Here is a 17,487-nt window from a genome sequence, read left to right as displayed (position 1 = left end):
GGTAGCTTGCACGAGGTGGCACTTCTGCAGCTCGATAATCTTGAAGAACAAAGGACTAAACTTATTCATAGCGTCAGGTCGAGAACCCGTCGGTAGCGATTCAAAAGAAGATTGACCATTCTATTAATTCTTTCAAAAAGAACTAATGTATTTTAGTATTATTTGTATTAGTATTATTATTCGGAATCTTTGTTATAACATGCTCATGCTTTTCTTTTCTTCTTGTTTTTTGTTTGGAAAATTTCATTTCGCGAATCTTGAAAAACATAAGGATGAACTTATGGAGAGGGTTGAGAAGGTTAATTTTTAACAAAGGTTAGGACTTAACATAGGGTTTGGGTTGTCTTAATGTAGTGACTATAATTTAGGTACTAAAACTTTTTTATAAATATATGAAAGATTTAGCTACTAAAATTATCCAGAAAAGTACCTAGAACGAATAAAATGCTTAGATATGTTTTATATGCGATATGTAGATAATAGACTATAATTTATAAAAATACGGATAATTGGACACATCACTCAAACAGGAGCTTGAAATTTATTTTACAATACATGTTTTAAACTATGGGTAATTTACCGGTACATCAGAACTAATGTCAATTATCAAACAAACCCTCAAGTATTCGTAATTATCGAAATCTCCTAATTGTAGTCATTTAATATGAATCTTTCTAATTTAATGGAAGGTTTGTCCTCAAAGAATACCAATTGTAATATTAAACCTTACAAAACATACCACAGTAGCAATTGATTCTATATTTATTAATATTTTGAGAGAGTTCACGTTGCTCCAACTTCATTTTATGTTATTTGAGCCCATACTTTCTGAAGGTGGATCGTTTACAGTCATACCTTTGTTGTCGAGCAAAACAACCAAACCAAAAGTCGTCAAGAAAGTTGCTATTTTTTTTCTAGGGTTAAAGTGATTTAGGGATTTGATGGAAGATGTGAGTGGAAGAACATTGTTAACATCAAACCAGCTGAAAGGGCATTTCTGTAATTCACAAACCTTGACCTAACTGTGTCAAGGTCAAAAACATGAAAACTAACAAAGATGTACAATTGTACAAATGTAGAAGGTATATCGATGCAATTAAAAGTACGAGGTGTTAAAGTGATTCTGACCCAAAGTAAGAGGGAGAAAATTGATATATATATATATATATATATATATATATATATATATATATATATATATATATATATTCATAGTAAACAAAACTCATATAAAATGGTCATAGATTAGAGTGCCAACCCGACCACCTTGGAGTCAAAGTAGCGAGCCCTTCGCCTACTGCAGCGCGGTCGTCTCCTTAGCCCATGCGTCCAATTTACAATGCCTATTTCTTTATCATTTTCCCTTTTATTTTATTATTATTATTATTATTATTATTATTATTATTATTATTATTATTATTATTATTATTATTATTATTATTATTATTATTATTATTATTATTATTATTATTATTATTATTACAAATTAATTAACTTCTGTTTCTTATACACTTTATGTTTCATTTATATACTATCTTACTTTTTCTTCACGCATAAATTCCACAATCCCAATCAAGAAACACCACATCACAAAATCACTCATGCACTATATATACTATTGTGTATTGCTTACTCACCTAATAACACGATCACAACCTCCCTTTTTTTTTATTAATAAATGTTTGGGAAAAATAAAAGGAAAAGGACAAATTTTGTGAATAATATATTTTAAGAAAATATAAAAAAATCGCAATTATATACGTGCACTGAGTAAATTAAATTTTCGTTGATAATCCTCAAATCACATGAAATGTAAAAACTATATTGGACAAGTCTTCTGCAACAAACTCGATCTAGAAAGCGTTGATCATATGGAAATAAAAAAAAAAAAAAAAAAAAACACTTTTGCATTCACAAGCAAACAATCGATTTGGTTTAATTAGCTGTCGTACAATTATATAGTTAATTGACATTAATGAAGCACCTAGTTGCTTTATCATAATTAATTGCTTGGGACCTTTAACCATAGTGTTGGCAAACTGCAATTTAATTACTATATAAGAGGGCGTTTGCCTAAATTTTTAATTAAACTATAGAACATCTTCCAAACTTATATATAGATGTATATTTATTTAACAAATTAAATTATCAAAACAACTAAAAAATTGCATCAAATCCCCGTCTCTATTTTTTTTGGCAATTAATTAACTTATATTATGAGGTTTCATGCAAAGAAAGGAGAAATAAATTAAGCAAGTTTTATCTTAACAAAGAGGTTTTATTTTATTTAAATATTACTCCATTCTTATATATATAAATCATTAGAACAAAGATTAAGAGGGTGTTTGGCTAAGCTTATTTTAAACAGCTGATAAGCTCTTACGTCCGATAAGATGTTTTAAGAGCTGATAAGCTGTTACATCTTATTTTTAGGATAATATTTTAGAGTGTTTGGATAATGGGCTTATTTCCTATTTTTACTCATTAAAAGATCTTAAATAAAAAGGTAGGGTAGAGGTACTTATTTAAAAAGATCTTATTTGCTCTCCAACAGTTTATTTTAAAAAAAATTAAGATCTTTTTCTAAAAATTTACCAAACACTTTGGAAGAGCTTATAAACTCTAAAACATCTTATATGCTCCTTTTAACATCTTATAAGTTTAGCCAAACAACCTCTAAAGTTCGTACATATTCAATAATTAATTAGTCTCACACACTAAATATATAGAGTAGGGATTTTTTAGGGCAAAATGACAGTTGTTAGTGGATTTTCATATATAGCTAATTAATGGCAGCTTTGAAGCTCGAAAAACCATAGCTCGAGTTTAGGGTTTGTTTCAGACACCATCCTGACCGTTGCCCGACATTTGTGCTCTAGATCTCTCCTTCTTTACACATTCACTCACAAACATGTTTTACACACACACACACACTAAACTCCTTCTATATATATATTCTCACTCACAAACATGTTTTACACACACACTTAAACACCTCAGCTTCACCTTATCAAGAATTATATTTTTCCAAAGAAAAGAAGGGAAAAGAAAATACAATGAGCAGCTTCGATTCTCAAATGCAAGAATCCGTAAAGAGAACGAACCATTCGACGACCAATTATACCGCCCCACCAAATTTCCAAAATTACAAACTAGCCCCAACAATTAATATTCCAGTCTCTTCTTCAAACCCTAAAACCCTGCTGCAATTACCCGCATTTTCCGGGGGGTTCGACGGCGACCTTGTGGCGGCGGCGGCGGTGCCTCCGGTGACGGTGGTGCTGGAGGGACGATCAATCTGCCAGCGCATCAGCCTCCACAAACACGGCAGCTACCAGAGCTTGGCGTGGGCACTCAGACAGATGTTTGTGGATATAATTAATTACGATAATACCGATATTAGTAATAATGACGGTATTATTAATAATCTTGATATTTCGAATGCCGTTCCGGGGTATCTCGTTGCGTACGAAGACATGGAAAATGATCTTCTTTTAGTTGGTGATCTCAACTGGAAGTAAGCACATATCACTGTTATTAGCATTAATAATTACATTAATACCATATATCAAAATTTTAATTTTCCGATTATTATGAATATTGTCTTACGATAAATAAGATTAATTATTATTAATTATATACACGATCGTGCATGTATATTAGTTAATTATATTATAAATTATTGGAGATCTGAACTGAAATTCTTGCAGGGTTTTTGAGTTATGTTGAATATGCTAATATGTATTTAATTAGGTTATTTTGATGTTTGCAGGGATTTTGTTAGAGTGGCTAAGAGAATCAGAATATTGCCAGCAAAGGCGAATTCAAGGAAGAAGAAAGATGGTATTATTAATTGATTATTTAGATTGCAATGAAGTATTTTAATTTGTTTAGAATAAATAATCCAATTTAATTTTATTTATAAAAAAATATTTTCAGTCTTTACCTATCCTAAAGGGGCAACTCACAAGCAAGAATATTTTTGTGTGTGAAGATCTACCATAAATACTACCGATGTAATTCACCCGGTGTAGCATAAATAAGACTGTAAACGAAGGTTTTTCTGTATGCTAGCAATTTTTTTTACGGACACAAACACTTTAAAAAAAACAACTAAAACAATTAAAACTACAAACTATCATAATAATAAATCCAAACCATGAAGTCAATGATATAAAGCAAATGGTCAAACTCAAATCCAACATTTGTGTTCGAAATCCATGAATAAATAGATAGTAACGAAGGAATTTCGAGGAAAAAAAAGGGTCTTGGCACAAACAAAAATTCTTATCCAAGACAACTTTCCTCCAATAGTATTATCTAATTTTAATTTTAATAATAACGAACTTGTAATCGCAACAAAAATCAATCAACGTATGATGATTAACTTGCTGGTTTATCGAAAGGAGGTAGGCCCCACTCACTTGGATTGAAGTCCAAAAGGGAGCTTATAACCTGATCGGCAGTTTCATGATATGAGCTATCCAACCTTGGATCTGGAACCATGATCGCTGACCTGCATCGTAAATTCAAATACAATTATTACTATTAATATAAGAAGTAAGAATTTACATTCATTAAACTATCATAGAGGTATAATCTATGATAAGCAAGGACGACTTACATGCCAGCATTCTTAGCTGCTAGGACGCCAGCTGGCGCATCTTCGAAAACGAGTATCTTTTTTGGATCAACTGGTCCGCCCTGCAAAAACGAGTGAAAATCATGAATACTAGTTGAAGAGTGATTTGAATTATTTGGCATTTTTTTAATTATATAGCAGTTAAATATAAGAATAATACCTCGAATCTTTTGGCGGCTACAAGGAATACATCTGGCGAAGGCTTCCCTTGTTTAACTTCTGGATCATCGCCACGTACAATATGATGCATCAGTGAGAAAAGTTCGCCGTGTTTTTGCGTTTTCAATTGAAAATGCCTCGTGTGGGAGCTGTAATAAGACGCATTAAATATAATATCAACATCCATTAAATCGGCCTGCTAATTCCGAAAAATAAGAAAAATATTGCAAAATACCTTGTTGCGACACAAATAGGTATTCCATTCGCATGGAGGTGCTGAATCAAACGACTGGCCCCTGTCATACAAAGGATTAATTACACTAAATTAATAACGGAAACGAGAAAAAAAAAATCACTAGAACTTGTTTTAAATTCGAAAGTTGTGAAATTTTAATTTAGGGAAATTTTCTAATTATAAGAAACCTGGCATGAGTTCACATGCCGGGAACATAGTCCGCAGCATATCTTCTCTTTCAACAAGAAATTCTTCGGGTGAGAGTAAACCATTGAGTCCGGTTTCTTCAACAAAAAGTCGAGCAGCTTCGATTGCCTTCATCCCCATCATTTTAGCCTTGAGAGACCACTCAAATGTTTTATTGTACCTAGCTAGAATATTCTCCTGGACTTCACCGTACAATTTCTCTGTATCTGATAAAAAAAAAAAAAAAAAAAAACTCATCGGTTTCGACTCAAGATCAGAAGCCAATAGTTTGTTCTATCAATTCATCCGGTTCAATATCATATATATAATGTGTATGCTTGGATACTATCAGTGCATTCAGTTTACTCTAACAATGCATACCGATTACCAAACAAAATCGAGCGATTTCTTAACAAAAGGAATCAATTAGAAGCAACTGAATAGAAAATCAATGCTGAACTACTTTCCAGATTATGCACACCAGAAGAATAATATGAAGCAATTCTGCAATTGTACGGATAAACTATTCATCAACAAAACCATCAGAAAAATTTAATCAACCCACCGAAAACAACATAAAATCAAAATTAGGTTTCCGAAACTTGTTCAAAAATATGCATTGGGAGATAAAATCAAATCAAATTGTGCGAATAATTTCAAAATTTGGAATTCTATAATTAACGGCGATTACCGAGTAAGAGTCCGTCCATGTCGAAAACGACGTGAGTAATTGACGGATTAGTTGACGGAGCATCGGCGGCGGCAAGGCTACATTTATTCGCCGCCATTGGAGCTACACAGTGAGCTGGAGATCTCGGATTCTTCGGAGAAGAGAGACGAAGGAAGAATTTTTTTTGAATATTATTATATTTAATATTTTTCGTAGAAGAAGTTGATTCACGATGTATTGCTGATGCAGAGTTGTGCGTGCTTGATATTGTAACAATTTGATTACCAGAATAAATTCTCTGTTGGGTAAACATATTTTATTATTTTCTACACATCTGCGTTTATAATGTGTTAGTATTTATTAATTAATTAATTATGTTAGGTTAACCATTGTTTCTCAACACTCCTTTATATTAGATTTAATTAAATTCTTAAATTAAATAATTAATATATATTCTGACCAATAGCATAAAGTCCAAATCAATATCAAAGATTTTAGCTTATCTTTCAAATTGTTATAGATACATTGTGATACCAATCCATTTTATTAAATGTCTCAGGTTATCAAGCTAGCGACTTTTACCAATCTAATCCAAATTTATTTTTGTAAGTGTTTTTTTAAGAGTTTGACATCTTGAAGAAAATTATATAGTACAGACACGGAAACGCAGACACGGAGAAACGGAAAAATGAACACGGAGAAATATTAAAACTATAGGGGTACATTCGTAATTTAAAAAAAATATTATAATATTGTTGAACTTAAATACATCGTTAATTACATATTTGTATCTGCAAACTTGTATATTTTTTTACAGATTACCATCTAAATTATCATTCCATAAATTACATTGAGAGCATATAAATTTATGCTAGTGGAATTAGCATCTACAAAAAATATTAGAACACCACTAGAAGTGAAAAATAGACAAAAGAAATGTTTTACGCTTATGCAATTCCGAGTTTTTATTTAAAATGGGTTTTTGATTTTTTTTGGTGGAAAAGTGTTACCATTTTTCATTATTACTAGAAACGTCCCCGAAATTTTTAAATATTTATGAAAACAAACCCGAAACATTTTCGACTGGTGTCGTGATGTTTCGGTTTCCAGAACGTTTCCGAAACATGGAAACACATGTGACTAGAAGTTTCCATGCATCATAGCAAAACAATATTTGTTACCGTAATATTTTTCTATTGAGAACGAAAATATGCCTACAATTTGCTCAGCGAAAAGATGCACATGAACAACTTTCAATTAATAATATATCGAAATCAATCAAATCTATCAAGCGAACGAACATGAATACACGATTAAGACAATGATTCGTACTTGTCAAGATAGTCGATAGAGGATACAAAAAAACCAATTTCCACAAATCGAAATCTATAAACAAAGAGAAACTACAAAATGGAATTTCGAGGGAGAAAAAGGGTGTCGGCACAAACAAAAACTGTTATCCAAGAAACTTTACTCCAATACTATGATTAATCTTTGTTCGAATAACAATGAATTAGTAACTGCAACAAAATTGCACTGTCCTTTCCAAATTTATATATAAATAAAACACGAGTTACATATTTCAGACGGGGTCAATCCAGAAACGATGATGCTGTTCTAAATCATAGAATGTATGTATTTAAGTTGGTGGTTTATCGAAAGGAGGTAGGCCCCACTCACTTGGATTAAAGTCCATAAGAGAGCTTAGAACCTGATCAGCAGTTTCGTGATAAGAGCTATCCAACCTTGGATCTGGAACCATGATCGCTGACCTGCATCGTAAATTCGAATACAATTATTACTAAAAAAAAACCGTAATTCTTTTGTTAGGAGAAAAAAAGGGGTTAATTACAAAAAAAAAACTATTATTGAGGTTTAATCTAATTATAGGAAAAAACCAACTCGAAAAATTATGAACATGCCCTTGAGAGAGTACAAATACTTCCCTTCATATTTGTTTTACAAACACCCTTCTTCAAGTAGGTGCAATTGCAAGATTAACAAGAAAAAATGTCAAGGGGGTTATTAGTAATTTACGAGCTTCTTTTTTTTTTTTTCATTTGCAACAGGTTAAACCTCAAGATAATGTTTGTAATTGACCTAGAAGAATATCATGATAACAAGCCTATTTTTTCTGCTTCTAAAGCTAAATATAGGCTTCGGGTTTTCGGGTTTCTGTTTCGGTTTTGGTTTCCGGTTACGGGTTTTCGGGTTTCCGGTTTGGGCTTTTCGGGTTCCGTTTTCGGTTTTCGGTTAGGGTTCCGAGTTCGGGTTTCCAGTTTCCTGTTTCGGGTTTCCTGTTTCGGTTTTGGTTCTGGGTTCCGGTTTCCATTTTCGGGGTTTGGGTTTTGGGTTTTGGGTTTTGGGTTTCCGGGTTTTCGGGTTTTCGGGTTCGGGTTCGGGTTCGGGTTCGGGCTAAGGGAAATAGCAAAGTATTTAAAAATGTCAGAGAATTTGGCTTTTATGAAGCATCGCAAGTAAGAAGTCGATTTTTTTGTTCACCATATTCATCAATAAAATCCACCACCAACACATCAACTCGTCTTTTAATAACACAACAATTTCTGGAAGAAATGACTTACATGCCAGCATTCTTAGCTGCTAGGACGCCAGATGGCGCATCTTCAAAAACAAGAATCTTTTTCGGATCAACTGGTCCGCCCTGCAAACAAGCAAAAATGTATTTTATTTATTTATTTTCTAGTGAAATAGTGATTTGAATATTTTCGGCACATTTTTAAAACTCAATTAATCAATAAGAATAACACCTCGAATCGTTTGGCTGCTGCAAGGAATATATCCGGCGAAGGCTTCCCTTGTTTAACTTCCGGATCATCACCACGTACAATATGATGCATCAGTGAGAAAAGTTCACCGTGTCTTTGTGTTTTCAATTCAAAATGCCTCGTGTGCGAACTGCAAAAATACACATTAATTAAAATAAAAATAGCAACATCCATTAAATCGGCCTGCTAATTCAGAAAAAAATCGAAAATACCCTGTTGCAACACAAATAGGTATTCCATTCGCATGGAGGTGCTGAATCAAACGACTGGCACCTGTAATAGTACAAATATAAGGCAGTGAAGTTCGATCGGTTTAATGTTGCAAAATTCCAATTTCATGTTACGACTATTTTGGAAGTTATTTTCAACGGCTTTCATTAGTCGAAAGGTTATAAATAAGTGAGTCTCGACTATCTACTATCACTCGAATCTTTCGATTATTAAGATAAAAAACCTGGCATGAGTTCACTTGTGGGGAACATAGTTTGCAGCATATCTTCTCTCTCTACAAGAAAATCTTCAGCTGAGAGTAAACCATCGATCCCAGTTTCTTCAACAAAAACACGAGCAGCTTCAATCGCCTTCTTGCCCATCATTTTAGCCTTGAGAGACCAATCAAATGTTTTATTGTATCTAGCAAGGATTATCTCCTGCACTTCAGTGTAGAATTTCTCCGTGTCTGAAAAAACACCCAAGAAAAAAATTTATTGTACCGAGCATACGAACACCTACGATCAAACAGACAAGATTCTGTTCCGATTCATTAACCAGTGAAAAAATGTGGCAATAAGCTTCTTCTCTAGATTCTTTTACTGCGAAGCTTAGGTGATCTATCAAATTTCTGAATTACAAGAAGCTATCAATGCATTCAGTTTATAATAACAATGCATTACGGAAAAAATCGAGCAATTCTATAGTTATTCTTTCCTAAAACTAAGGTCATGTATCGATTTTTTTTTTTTTTTTTATAATTAAACTGATCTATTACCAGACATAAAAAAAACAACATCAGCTGGAGTTTCTTAACAAAAAGAATAAATTAGAAGCAACTGAACAGAAAACAAACGCTAAAATGTTTCAAAATTAAAAAAGAAAAAGAAAAAAAAAAACCAGTAAAAATTAATCAAAGCATCGAATGAAAAATCTGACATTGTAAAGTTCAGCAGAAGGGGCAAAATATTTGTAAACAACATAAATCAACTTAGCATAATTAAGTTTAGTGAATAAATTTAGTTTGTGGCAAAAAAATTGGAATTGTATAAGCAATGGCGATTACCGAGTAAAAGCCCGTCCATATCGAAAATGACGTGAGTAATTGAGGGCTTAGTTGAAGGATCGTCAATTGCGCTACGTGTATTCGCCATTTTAGTGACGTCACAGTGGAGCTGGAGATCTCAGATTATTTGGGGAAGACGGACCAATTGCTATTTACCAGTTTTCTTTTCCTTTTTTTTTTTTTTTTTTTTTAATTTATTTATGAATTTACAATTAAAATTCAAGACGAAAGCGCATCAACTGTCCAAGCGTTTCTAATTAAATCGCTGCTGTGTTCGTTTTCTTTTTCCTAATGGGAATCATTCAAAAAAGGGACCCGTTCGGTTTCGATTTCGGTTTCAGGTTTCGATTTTTCGGGTGTCCGGGTTTTGGATTTTCGAGTTTTGGTTTAGGTTTTTAGGTTTCTGTTTCGGATTTTTGGGTTTCGGGTCTCGATTTCAATTTTTTGGTATTCGGGTATTTAGGTTTCGGGTTTTCGGATTTTCGGATTTCGATTTCATACAAGAGGATTTCACTTTAATATATTATATAGATATAGATGGGTATATTATGGCCCTTTCAAAAACTACTTGTAACACTTCTCACTAATCAAAATACATCCAAACAACAATATCGTCACTATTACATATACCTCATGTACTATAAAATGCGACAAAACAGCCCCTCACATTACCAAACAACTCTAACAGTGTTAGTTTTTACCATGTAGTTACTTTTTTACCCTTGCCCTTATTTGATAGAAATTCAATGTAACTTGGGCAAAAAAAAATCGATCACGTACATCAAAACAAAACTGGTTCCAGAAGAATATGAAATGTAGTGTTTGAACCTAAAACATGAATTTTGAGTATTTGAACTACCGAAAGACATTTTTAAATCAAGTAATTTATTTATAAATTTAAAAAGAAATAAAAAATAATTTCTAGAATATAAAATTTGTTCAAAAATTCTGGTTAAAACAAAAGGCTGGAAAAGAAACTTGGGAAGAAATTAAGTACAAATGAGTGAAGAATGATGCACACCTTTTATACGCAATCAAAGGGGTATTTTGGTCTGAAATTTTCCAACAGCTATTGAAAGGGGAAACTTGTCTAACAAACATGGACGGCACGGGTCAAGGGGTATATGCGACAGCGATGATAGTACAGGGGTGCAAACTGTATTTAACCCAAAAAAGCTATTCAGCAACAAAGACCATGAGACAAAGAATACATATTATTGATGTCCAAAAAAAAAACTTCAGTTTCGGACAAAGTCGAAGGGGAAAAAAAACGAATTCGCAAAAAAAAAAAAAGTTAATTTAATGCAATAATAATAATAATCAACCCCATCTAATAATAGCAGAGCCCCAAGTAAGGCCAGCTCCGAAACCAGCAGTAGCTATAGTATGACCGTTTTGTACTTTGCCGCTTCGAACAGCTTCGTCCAATGCCAATGGAATCGATGCAGCACTTGTATTCCCGTAATTTGCTAGGTTCGATATCACACGCTCTGATGGTAGTTTCAAACGAGTGGCTACTGCATCGATTATTCTTTGATTCGCCTGCAAAAATAAAAATACAAATTGATTCGATAAAAGATTATGGAGTTTCTTGCATTTAGCAACACTGCGTTGTATCGAATATTTGTCAGAAACTCCCAATGTCATAAATATTAGCAAACAACCCCCTATGATGCATTTGTTTTAGCACACAAACCCTCTAAATGGTGAGTTTTTAGGGAGCAGTTTGCTATAAAAAAAATTGAATCGAAGGGGATGTTTGCTATTATTTATAATACGGGGAGTGTTTTTACAATTAGAGTAAACACATGGGCATTAAATGCAAGAAAACCCTTCTTTTATAAGCGCAACCAAATGACGCCTAAGTTTATACTTCTACTCTATTTTCCTATAACTTCACATACCACTATTCGTTTTTTAATAAGTTCAATAAATACCCCCAAAATGGGTACATTTGTAATTTACAAACTTAATTTTGAATTTTTCTTGGGTAAATAGCACTTACCTCCTGTGGTTTGAACTTTGTGCACATCACCCCCTTTTACTTTCAATATTGCACACCACCCCCTTTAATTTTAATATAGGCACATAACCCCCGTGTACTTTCAAAAAAATTATCTTTCAATGAGAATGATTATTCACCAAATGGAATACCATAGGAGGGTTATTATGTGTTTATATGAAAAGTACAAGGGGGTCATGTGCACAAAGTTCAAACTACAGGGGGTCATGTGCTTATATTGAAAGTACAAGGGGGTCATGTGCACAAAGCTCAAACCACAGGGGGCGTTTAAGTAGTATTTACCCTTTTTTTTTAAATAGGTCAAAAGCCAAAACTTCAAGGTAATTTCTATAATTTACCCTAAGTCATATATAAACATGATGTATGTATAATGCAAATTGATAAATCAAACTCAAAAAAAATAAAAAAATATAGGTTGTATAAATACCTGATGAAGAAGCAACCAGTCTATATTAGATCCAGTTAAACCAGCCTTCTCTAGAGCCAACTCGATAGAATGTGGGACCACACGAACAGCAAACCGGAACACCTCCTTACCATTCATCTGTATACACGAGTACGATGACCCGTTTGGTAAAAGTCCGAGTAGCGAACCATTTGTACCCAATTCTCCGTCCTTTTCATTTTCCTTCATCGTTGCATTTAAGTGTCTGCAAAAATGAAAAAAAATTAAGGTTATTATTTGCTTATTTGTATAAATTCTTGAAATTTACGGAGTTGACGAGCATATATATTATATAGACCTTTGTCCGTCACCATCACTGTGCAAGTCAAAAGCAAATAAACCATCTTCTTCAGGATCACACGCCTGCAGGAGAAGAATAAAAAGTAAAATAAAAATAATATTAATCATGCATATAATTCTCGTTCCAAATATCAGAAAATATTAATTTATAGAATATTGCAAAAAAGTAGTCGTATTAAAGAGATATGACGTAAGCAGTACCTGTACTAAAACGGCACCAGCAGCATCACCAAAGAGGATGCAAGATCCTCTATCTGTCCAGTCGACGTAGCGCGACAGAGCATCAGCCCCGATCACCAAAACATTTTTGAAGCCACCCCCTAAATATTGAAAAAAACGAAAACGAAAAAATAACTTCGGTAGTCGTAATAGAGCTAATTAATAAATATAAATAAAATAATTGATTTTTTTTTTAATACCTCTAACGTAGGAAGCAGCTGATACTAGGCCCAACACGAAACCACTGCATGCAGCAGTAATGTCGTAAGCTAATGGATTGTTTTTGCATCCAAGCGCTTTTGGAATCTGTAATAAAATATACCAGAAGAAACGTAAATAACACAAAGGAATTTTTTTTTTTTAAGAAATAAACGATTCGGAAGAGTGCAAAGATCGACTAGTCGAAAAAGACGTTGGCAGTTTATTTTTACTTGCCCCTCGAAAGAACAGTTATATATATATATATATATATATATATATATATATATATATATATATATATATATATATATATATATATATATATATATATATATATATATATAATATGTGTATACCTGTGGAGCACTACCAAACAAATCTTCGGGAGTTGAAGTACACAACAAGACGAGGTCCACGTCATTAGGGTCGACATTTGCCATTTCGAGAGCTTTCTTTGCTGCCTCTGCAGCCAGATCTGTTAAACTATCTTTTCCTGTGGGATCATTGTAATTTAAGAATAAGGCCGCGTTTGATATCTAGAAAAGCTAAACAAATTTCACAAAATTCCGTTTCGTAAAAGTTAAAACAAAAAAAAGGGCTTATATACAAATTAGTATACTTGTGAACTCTGCGTGTATTGATCAGCCGTACAGAATTGCATAACTACTAAACTATTCTGTTTCTGTATTCTAAATAAGTGGTAAACTTTGTCCAAAGATTCAATTTTTCAGTATTCCAAAGTAAGTTTGGAGATATAGACTGTTGTATCATCCCTTTTCGTTCAAAAGTAAGCATTATTCCGATATCCAAATCATTTCGTTGGGGCCCACAAGGTAGTTTAAATCCCAAAATTACAAGTACGACACTGAAATTAACATCAATTTTACCAGTGGGGATAGGTAAATATAATCACAAAGCCGATCAATATAACATGTTCTAACAAGTTTTATAGTATATGTAATCGCCCACAGAAAAATAGGGAGAAAAAAAAAACATACCAGAAAGTATTCTTCGATTACGAATTCCTGTCCGAACGGATATCCATTCATCGTTAGTGTCAACAATTTTCGAGAGATCGTCGTTCGATATTTGAAGACTCGGTACTGCAGAGCCACATCCGACCAACTTGCAGCCTCTGCTAACAAGCCTGAATAAAATTTTCAATTTGTGATTAGAAATTAGTCGAAAGTATAACTAAAACAATCACATTGAATTGAAATTTCGATGGAATTTCAAATACTTGGCTCTAATTTTCGAGTCATTGTGGTTGATTTCAGATTTATCTCGTTTGGAGTTATTTGAAATATCTCTAACTAATCCTCCGTCAAATACGAATCCTCCCATCCAAACAGTAGATAAACAATATATAGTTTAACTAATCTAAACGAATGAGGCCCAATCAAAAGATTCATAACGAGAGTCAAATGTTAATACGTTCAGTACATGTTCAACTCTAAATTATTAATATTAAACTATTAAACTTTATAAATTCGACAACTCTGTAACCATCACTGAAATATGAAATTTCTTGATCGGGGATAAAGAGAAGTTAGCTAAACAAACAATACGGGAGCAATATCGCATGTTGTAGCTCAACATATAAAATCACTTCAAAAGTAAGAGTTCGTATGGTCTCAGAGCAGCCTCATTAGAGAAACGGTCTTATTTATAAAAAATAAAAAATAAAAAATACCTTCAATTAGGGTCTTAGGGCTGAAAATCGGCTTGAGTTCGATTAGGGAAAAAAACATGTACAGAAATCAAGAAAGCTACTCGAATTGAGCTCGGCCGAGCTCGACTCAATTACTTATCAAACCAAGCTCTAACAAAACTCGAAAGCTCGAATAAAAGTTCAAAAAAGCTTGAACAACCGTAAGTTCGGCTCGACTCGATTCCTTTACACCCCTAATTGCAGCACATTCAGTGAAATAACAAGAACACCACCTCAATCAAAAATCAATTAAAAAAAAAAAATCACATTTCTTACACACTATTTAAAACACCCAATAATAAACATTTCATCACCAACATAGTAAAACAATAAAAACCCAGAAATCAAAAACGAAGTAAACATGTAAAGATTGAATTTTTTTCCCAAGAATTTAATAAATTAATTACCTGGGTGGTCTAGATTCAGAAGAGGAGAGCTTCTGTTCACCGTGGGCAGTGGTGGAGCACACTATACCCCTGGACCCGCCCTCAGAGAACCAAAACCCAGATCGATAAATGCCTGTACATGGAGAAAACCTCCTCCTCACACTCGGCACCACTGGATTAAACAGCCCAGATGCATTCGCCATTTTTTTTTCAATTCTGATTATCTATTTTTTTTTTGTTTCTACAAAGCACTTTTCACAAGAAACGATTAATCGCCCTTTTTTTTTATTTATTGAAACCAATAAATAAATAAAATAAAAAGAAACTCCAATCGAAAATAAAATAAAATTGACGGAGAACACGATGGATCTTTACTTAGTAGTAAATTGATGAAAATTCCTATGCAAATCTTCTCTCTCTCTCTCTCTCTCTTTTTTATCGCACATGCAAATGCATGTAAGAAAAAGAAAAGAAATAAAAAAAAAAATATTACAGATGTATAGATACAGGTTTTCTGTATCTATTCTATTTCAGTTTGAAGAGAGGGAGGAGTGACTCATGTCTATCATGCAGATTGCATCTGCCATTTCTCGAGACTGAATCTTGGCAAAGCAAATTGTGCTAAAGTAGGGATTCCGGCACATCCTATTTCTGTGAAGTTACTATTTTGCCCCTGGGTGTGTCGACAGGGCCAGGGGCCCGGGCTGGGTGGTTCAGTTGGGGACTGAAATGTAATTTCGCAGGGTTTTAGTGGCTACTCCTTTGTAGAGGGTGTTGTTAATTGGACAGTCAACTATGTTTGTTGAGCTACATTATTAGCAAACTTACTGAGGTGTACTTTTTTTTTTTGTGTGGAGAAAACAAAGTTTTTAAGAATAATTAATTCATGGCTTTTAATATCATGTCTGAATAAATCTGAAATGATTATGAACCATGAAGTGATTTAAAAATAAAAAAAAAATTACGGCCACCTACGAGGTCAGATTAAATTACGAAAAAACCTCTTATGTTTGGATAATTACAATTATCCTCGACTATAATCTTCTTACACGTTCATTCTTATGCTGTGAAATTCAACAGAAATCGTCTGGATTATGTGGAATGTTCTCTAGTTTGTACTTGTTTTGTGCAAAAATGCAGTTTCTGATGCACCACAATCTGATATTTACAAGTCAATAGACGGATGTTATGATCGTGTTGTTTGAAAACGTGGGGCTCGAATAGGGTAAAATGGGTATAAACTGAAGAAGATTCCACATAATCTAGAAGATTACTAAATGTATATGACGGCGCAAGGTGGACGTGTGAGAAGATTCATAATTGAGTGGGTTGGCTGTAATTATCCAAACAAGAGGGGTTTTTTTTTAATTTAATCATACCTCAGGGGGTCACCGTAAATTACCCCTTATTATATTGGCATTTAAAACATTGAAAATAATGTGTGCGTAATACTGGATAAATTTCAGAATTATGGTTTATGAATTATAATTTTTTTTTCCTGAAATAACAAGATGTTTTTTTATGTGGGGGTATATATTGTTTATTTTTAAGAAAATCGTGAAGTCTCAATTCTATATTCATTAGTAACAACGTCTTTTTAAAGGTTTCGATTAAATTTCTTTGCGAATCGTTCTAATAAAAAATTACCCCTGCATTTTTCTTAATTAAAACTTAAAAGCACACATGCTAAGGTTATTTGATTAGTGTAGTTAGGTTAGTTGTACTGCATATTTCATAGCTTACTAAATGATTTGTAGACTGTGGTTAACTAGACTAGTATGTAACTAACTAGATTGGCATTTACTTTTCAAGAGAATTGATGAAGCAATCAAGTTAAGGAGAGTAAGGAAGATAGGCTGAAGACTTTGAATGTGCTACGAGTTTTAGGCGTCGGATGAAGTAAGTTAGGTCCGTGAGGAAATTTTTTTGTTCGGAGCTGAACTCTGACAGATTCTGTTAATTACTAATTGCATGAGTTGGCGCTTTGTGATTGGATAAGAGAAGGAAAAGCAGTTGCAACTGTTGAGCTTATTCAAGAAAATTCTATGAAACATGTATATATAGGATCTTGTTAGCTCATCAACCAGTTAGTTAGAACACACGTGATATTACACATTTAGAGCGTGAGGGAAGAGAGATATTTATAGAGAGAAGTAGAAGAAGATCTTTTGCATAAACTGAGTTAGGGTTGAAGACAGATTTGAAATCTGTTGTATTTGGTATTGTATCTTTGTAATCGTTTACGTTC

General features: G+C 33.2%; 4 protein-coding genes across 4 annotated transcripts; 1 reads left to right on the top strand and 3 right to left on the bottom strand.

Moving 5' to 3' along the window:
• The first annotated feature begins 2,945 nt into the window (after nt 1–2,945).
• On the top strand, nt 2,946–3,945 carry IAA33 (indole-3-acetic acid inducible 33). Its single transcript, XM_088824073.1, has 2 exons — nt 2,946–3,517; nt 3,773–3,945. Exons 1-2 carry the CDS (start codon nt 3,057–3,059, stop codon nt 3,855–3,857), a joined length of 546 nt encoding a protein of 181 aa, XP_088680199.1. The 5' UTR covers nt 2,946–3,056; the 3' UTR covers nt 3,858–3,945.
• A 198-nt stretch (nt 3,946–4,143) lies between these two features.
• LOC105952295 ((DL)-glycerol-3-phosphatase 2) lies at nt 4,144–6,204 on the bottom strand. Its single transcript, XM_012975829.2, has 6 exons — nt 5,914–6,204; nt 5,225–5,449; nt 5,037–5,097; nt 4,803–4,950; nt 4,625–4,704; nt 4,144–4,516 (listed from the first exon to the last, which is right to left on the bottom strand). The coding sequence occupies exons 1-6, from the start codon at nt 6,008–6,010 to the stop codon at nt 4,384–4,386; spliced, it is 744 nt and encodes a 247-aa protein (XP_012831283.2). The 5' UTR covers nt 6,011–6,204; the 3' UTR covers nt 4,144–4,383.
• A 1,144-nt stretch (nt 6,205–7,348) lies between these two features.
• Nucleotides 7,349–10,186, bottom strand: GS1 (Haloacid dehalogenase-like hydrolase (HAD) superfamily protein). Its single transcript, XM_012975831.2, has 6 exons — nt 9,955–10,186; nt 9,133–9,357; nt 8,891–8,951; nt 8,661–8,808; nt 8,475–8,554; nt 7,349–7,664 (listed from the first exon to the last, which is right to left on the bottom strand). The coding sequence occupies exons 1-6, from the start codon at nt 10,040–10,042 to the stop codon at nt 7,532–7,534; spliced, it is 735 nt and encodes a 244-aa protein (XP_012831285.2). The 5' UTR covers nt 10,043–10,186; the 3' UTR covers nt 7,349–7,531.
• A 964-nt stretch (nt 10,187–11,150) lies between these two features.
• LOC105952298 (3-ketoacyl-acyl carrier protein synthase III) lies at nt 11,151–16,022 on the bottom strand. The gene is made up of 8 exons (XM_012975833.2): nt 15,261–16,022; nt 14,141–14,289; nt 13,499–13,635; nt 13,142–13,247; nt 12,924–13,042; nt 12,721–12,785; nt 12,405–12,627; nt 11,151–11,496 (listed from the first exon to the last, which is right to left on the bottom strand). Exons 1-8 carry the CDS (start codon nt 15,440–15,442, stop codon nt 11,275–11,277), a joined length of 1,203 nt encoding a protein of 400 aa, XP_012831287.1. The 5' UTR covers nt 15,443–16,022; the 3' UTR covers nt 11,151–11,274.
• Nucleotides 16,023–17,487: the final 1,465 nt, after the last annotated feature.

This window comes from Erythranthe guttata, chromosome 10 (genome assembly GCF_056151865.1).
Source record: "Erythranthe guttata isolate IM_541 chromosome 10, IM_541, whole genome shotgun sequence".
In the NCBI taxonomy this organism is placed as follows: domain Eukaryota; kingdom Viridiplantae; phylum Streptophyta; class Magnoliopsida; order Lamiales; family Phrymaceae; genus Erythranthe; species Erythranthe guttata.
Note: the sequence above shows the minus strand (reverse complement) of the source record. Positions and strands in the feature narration are given on the sequence as shown.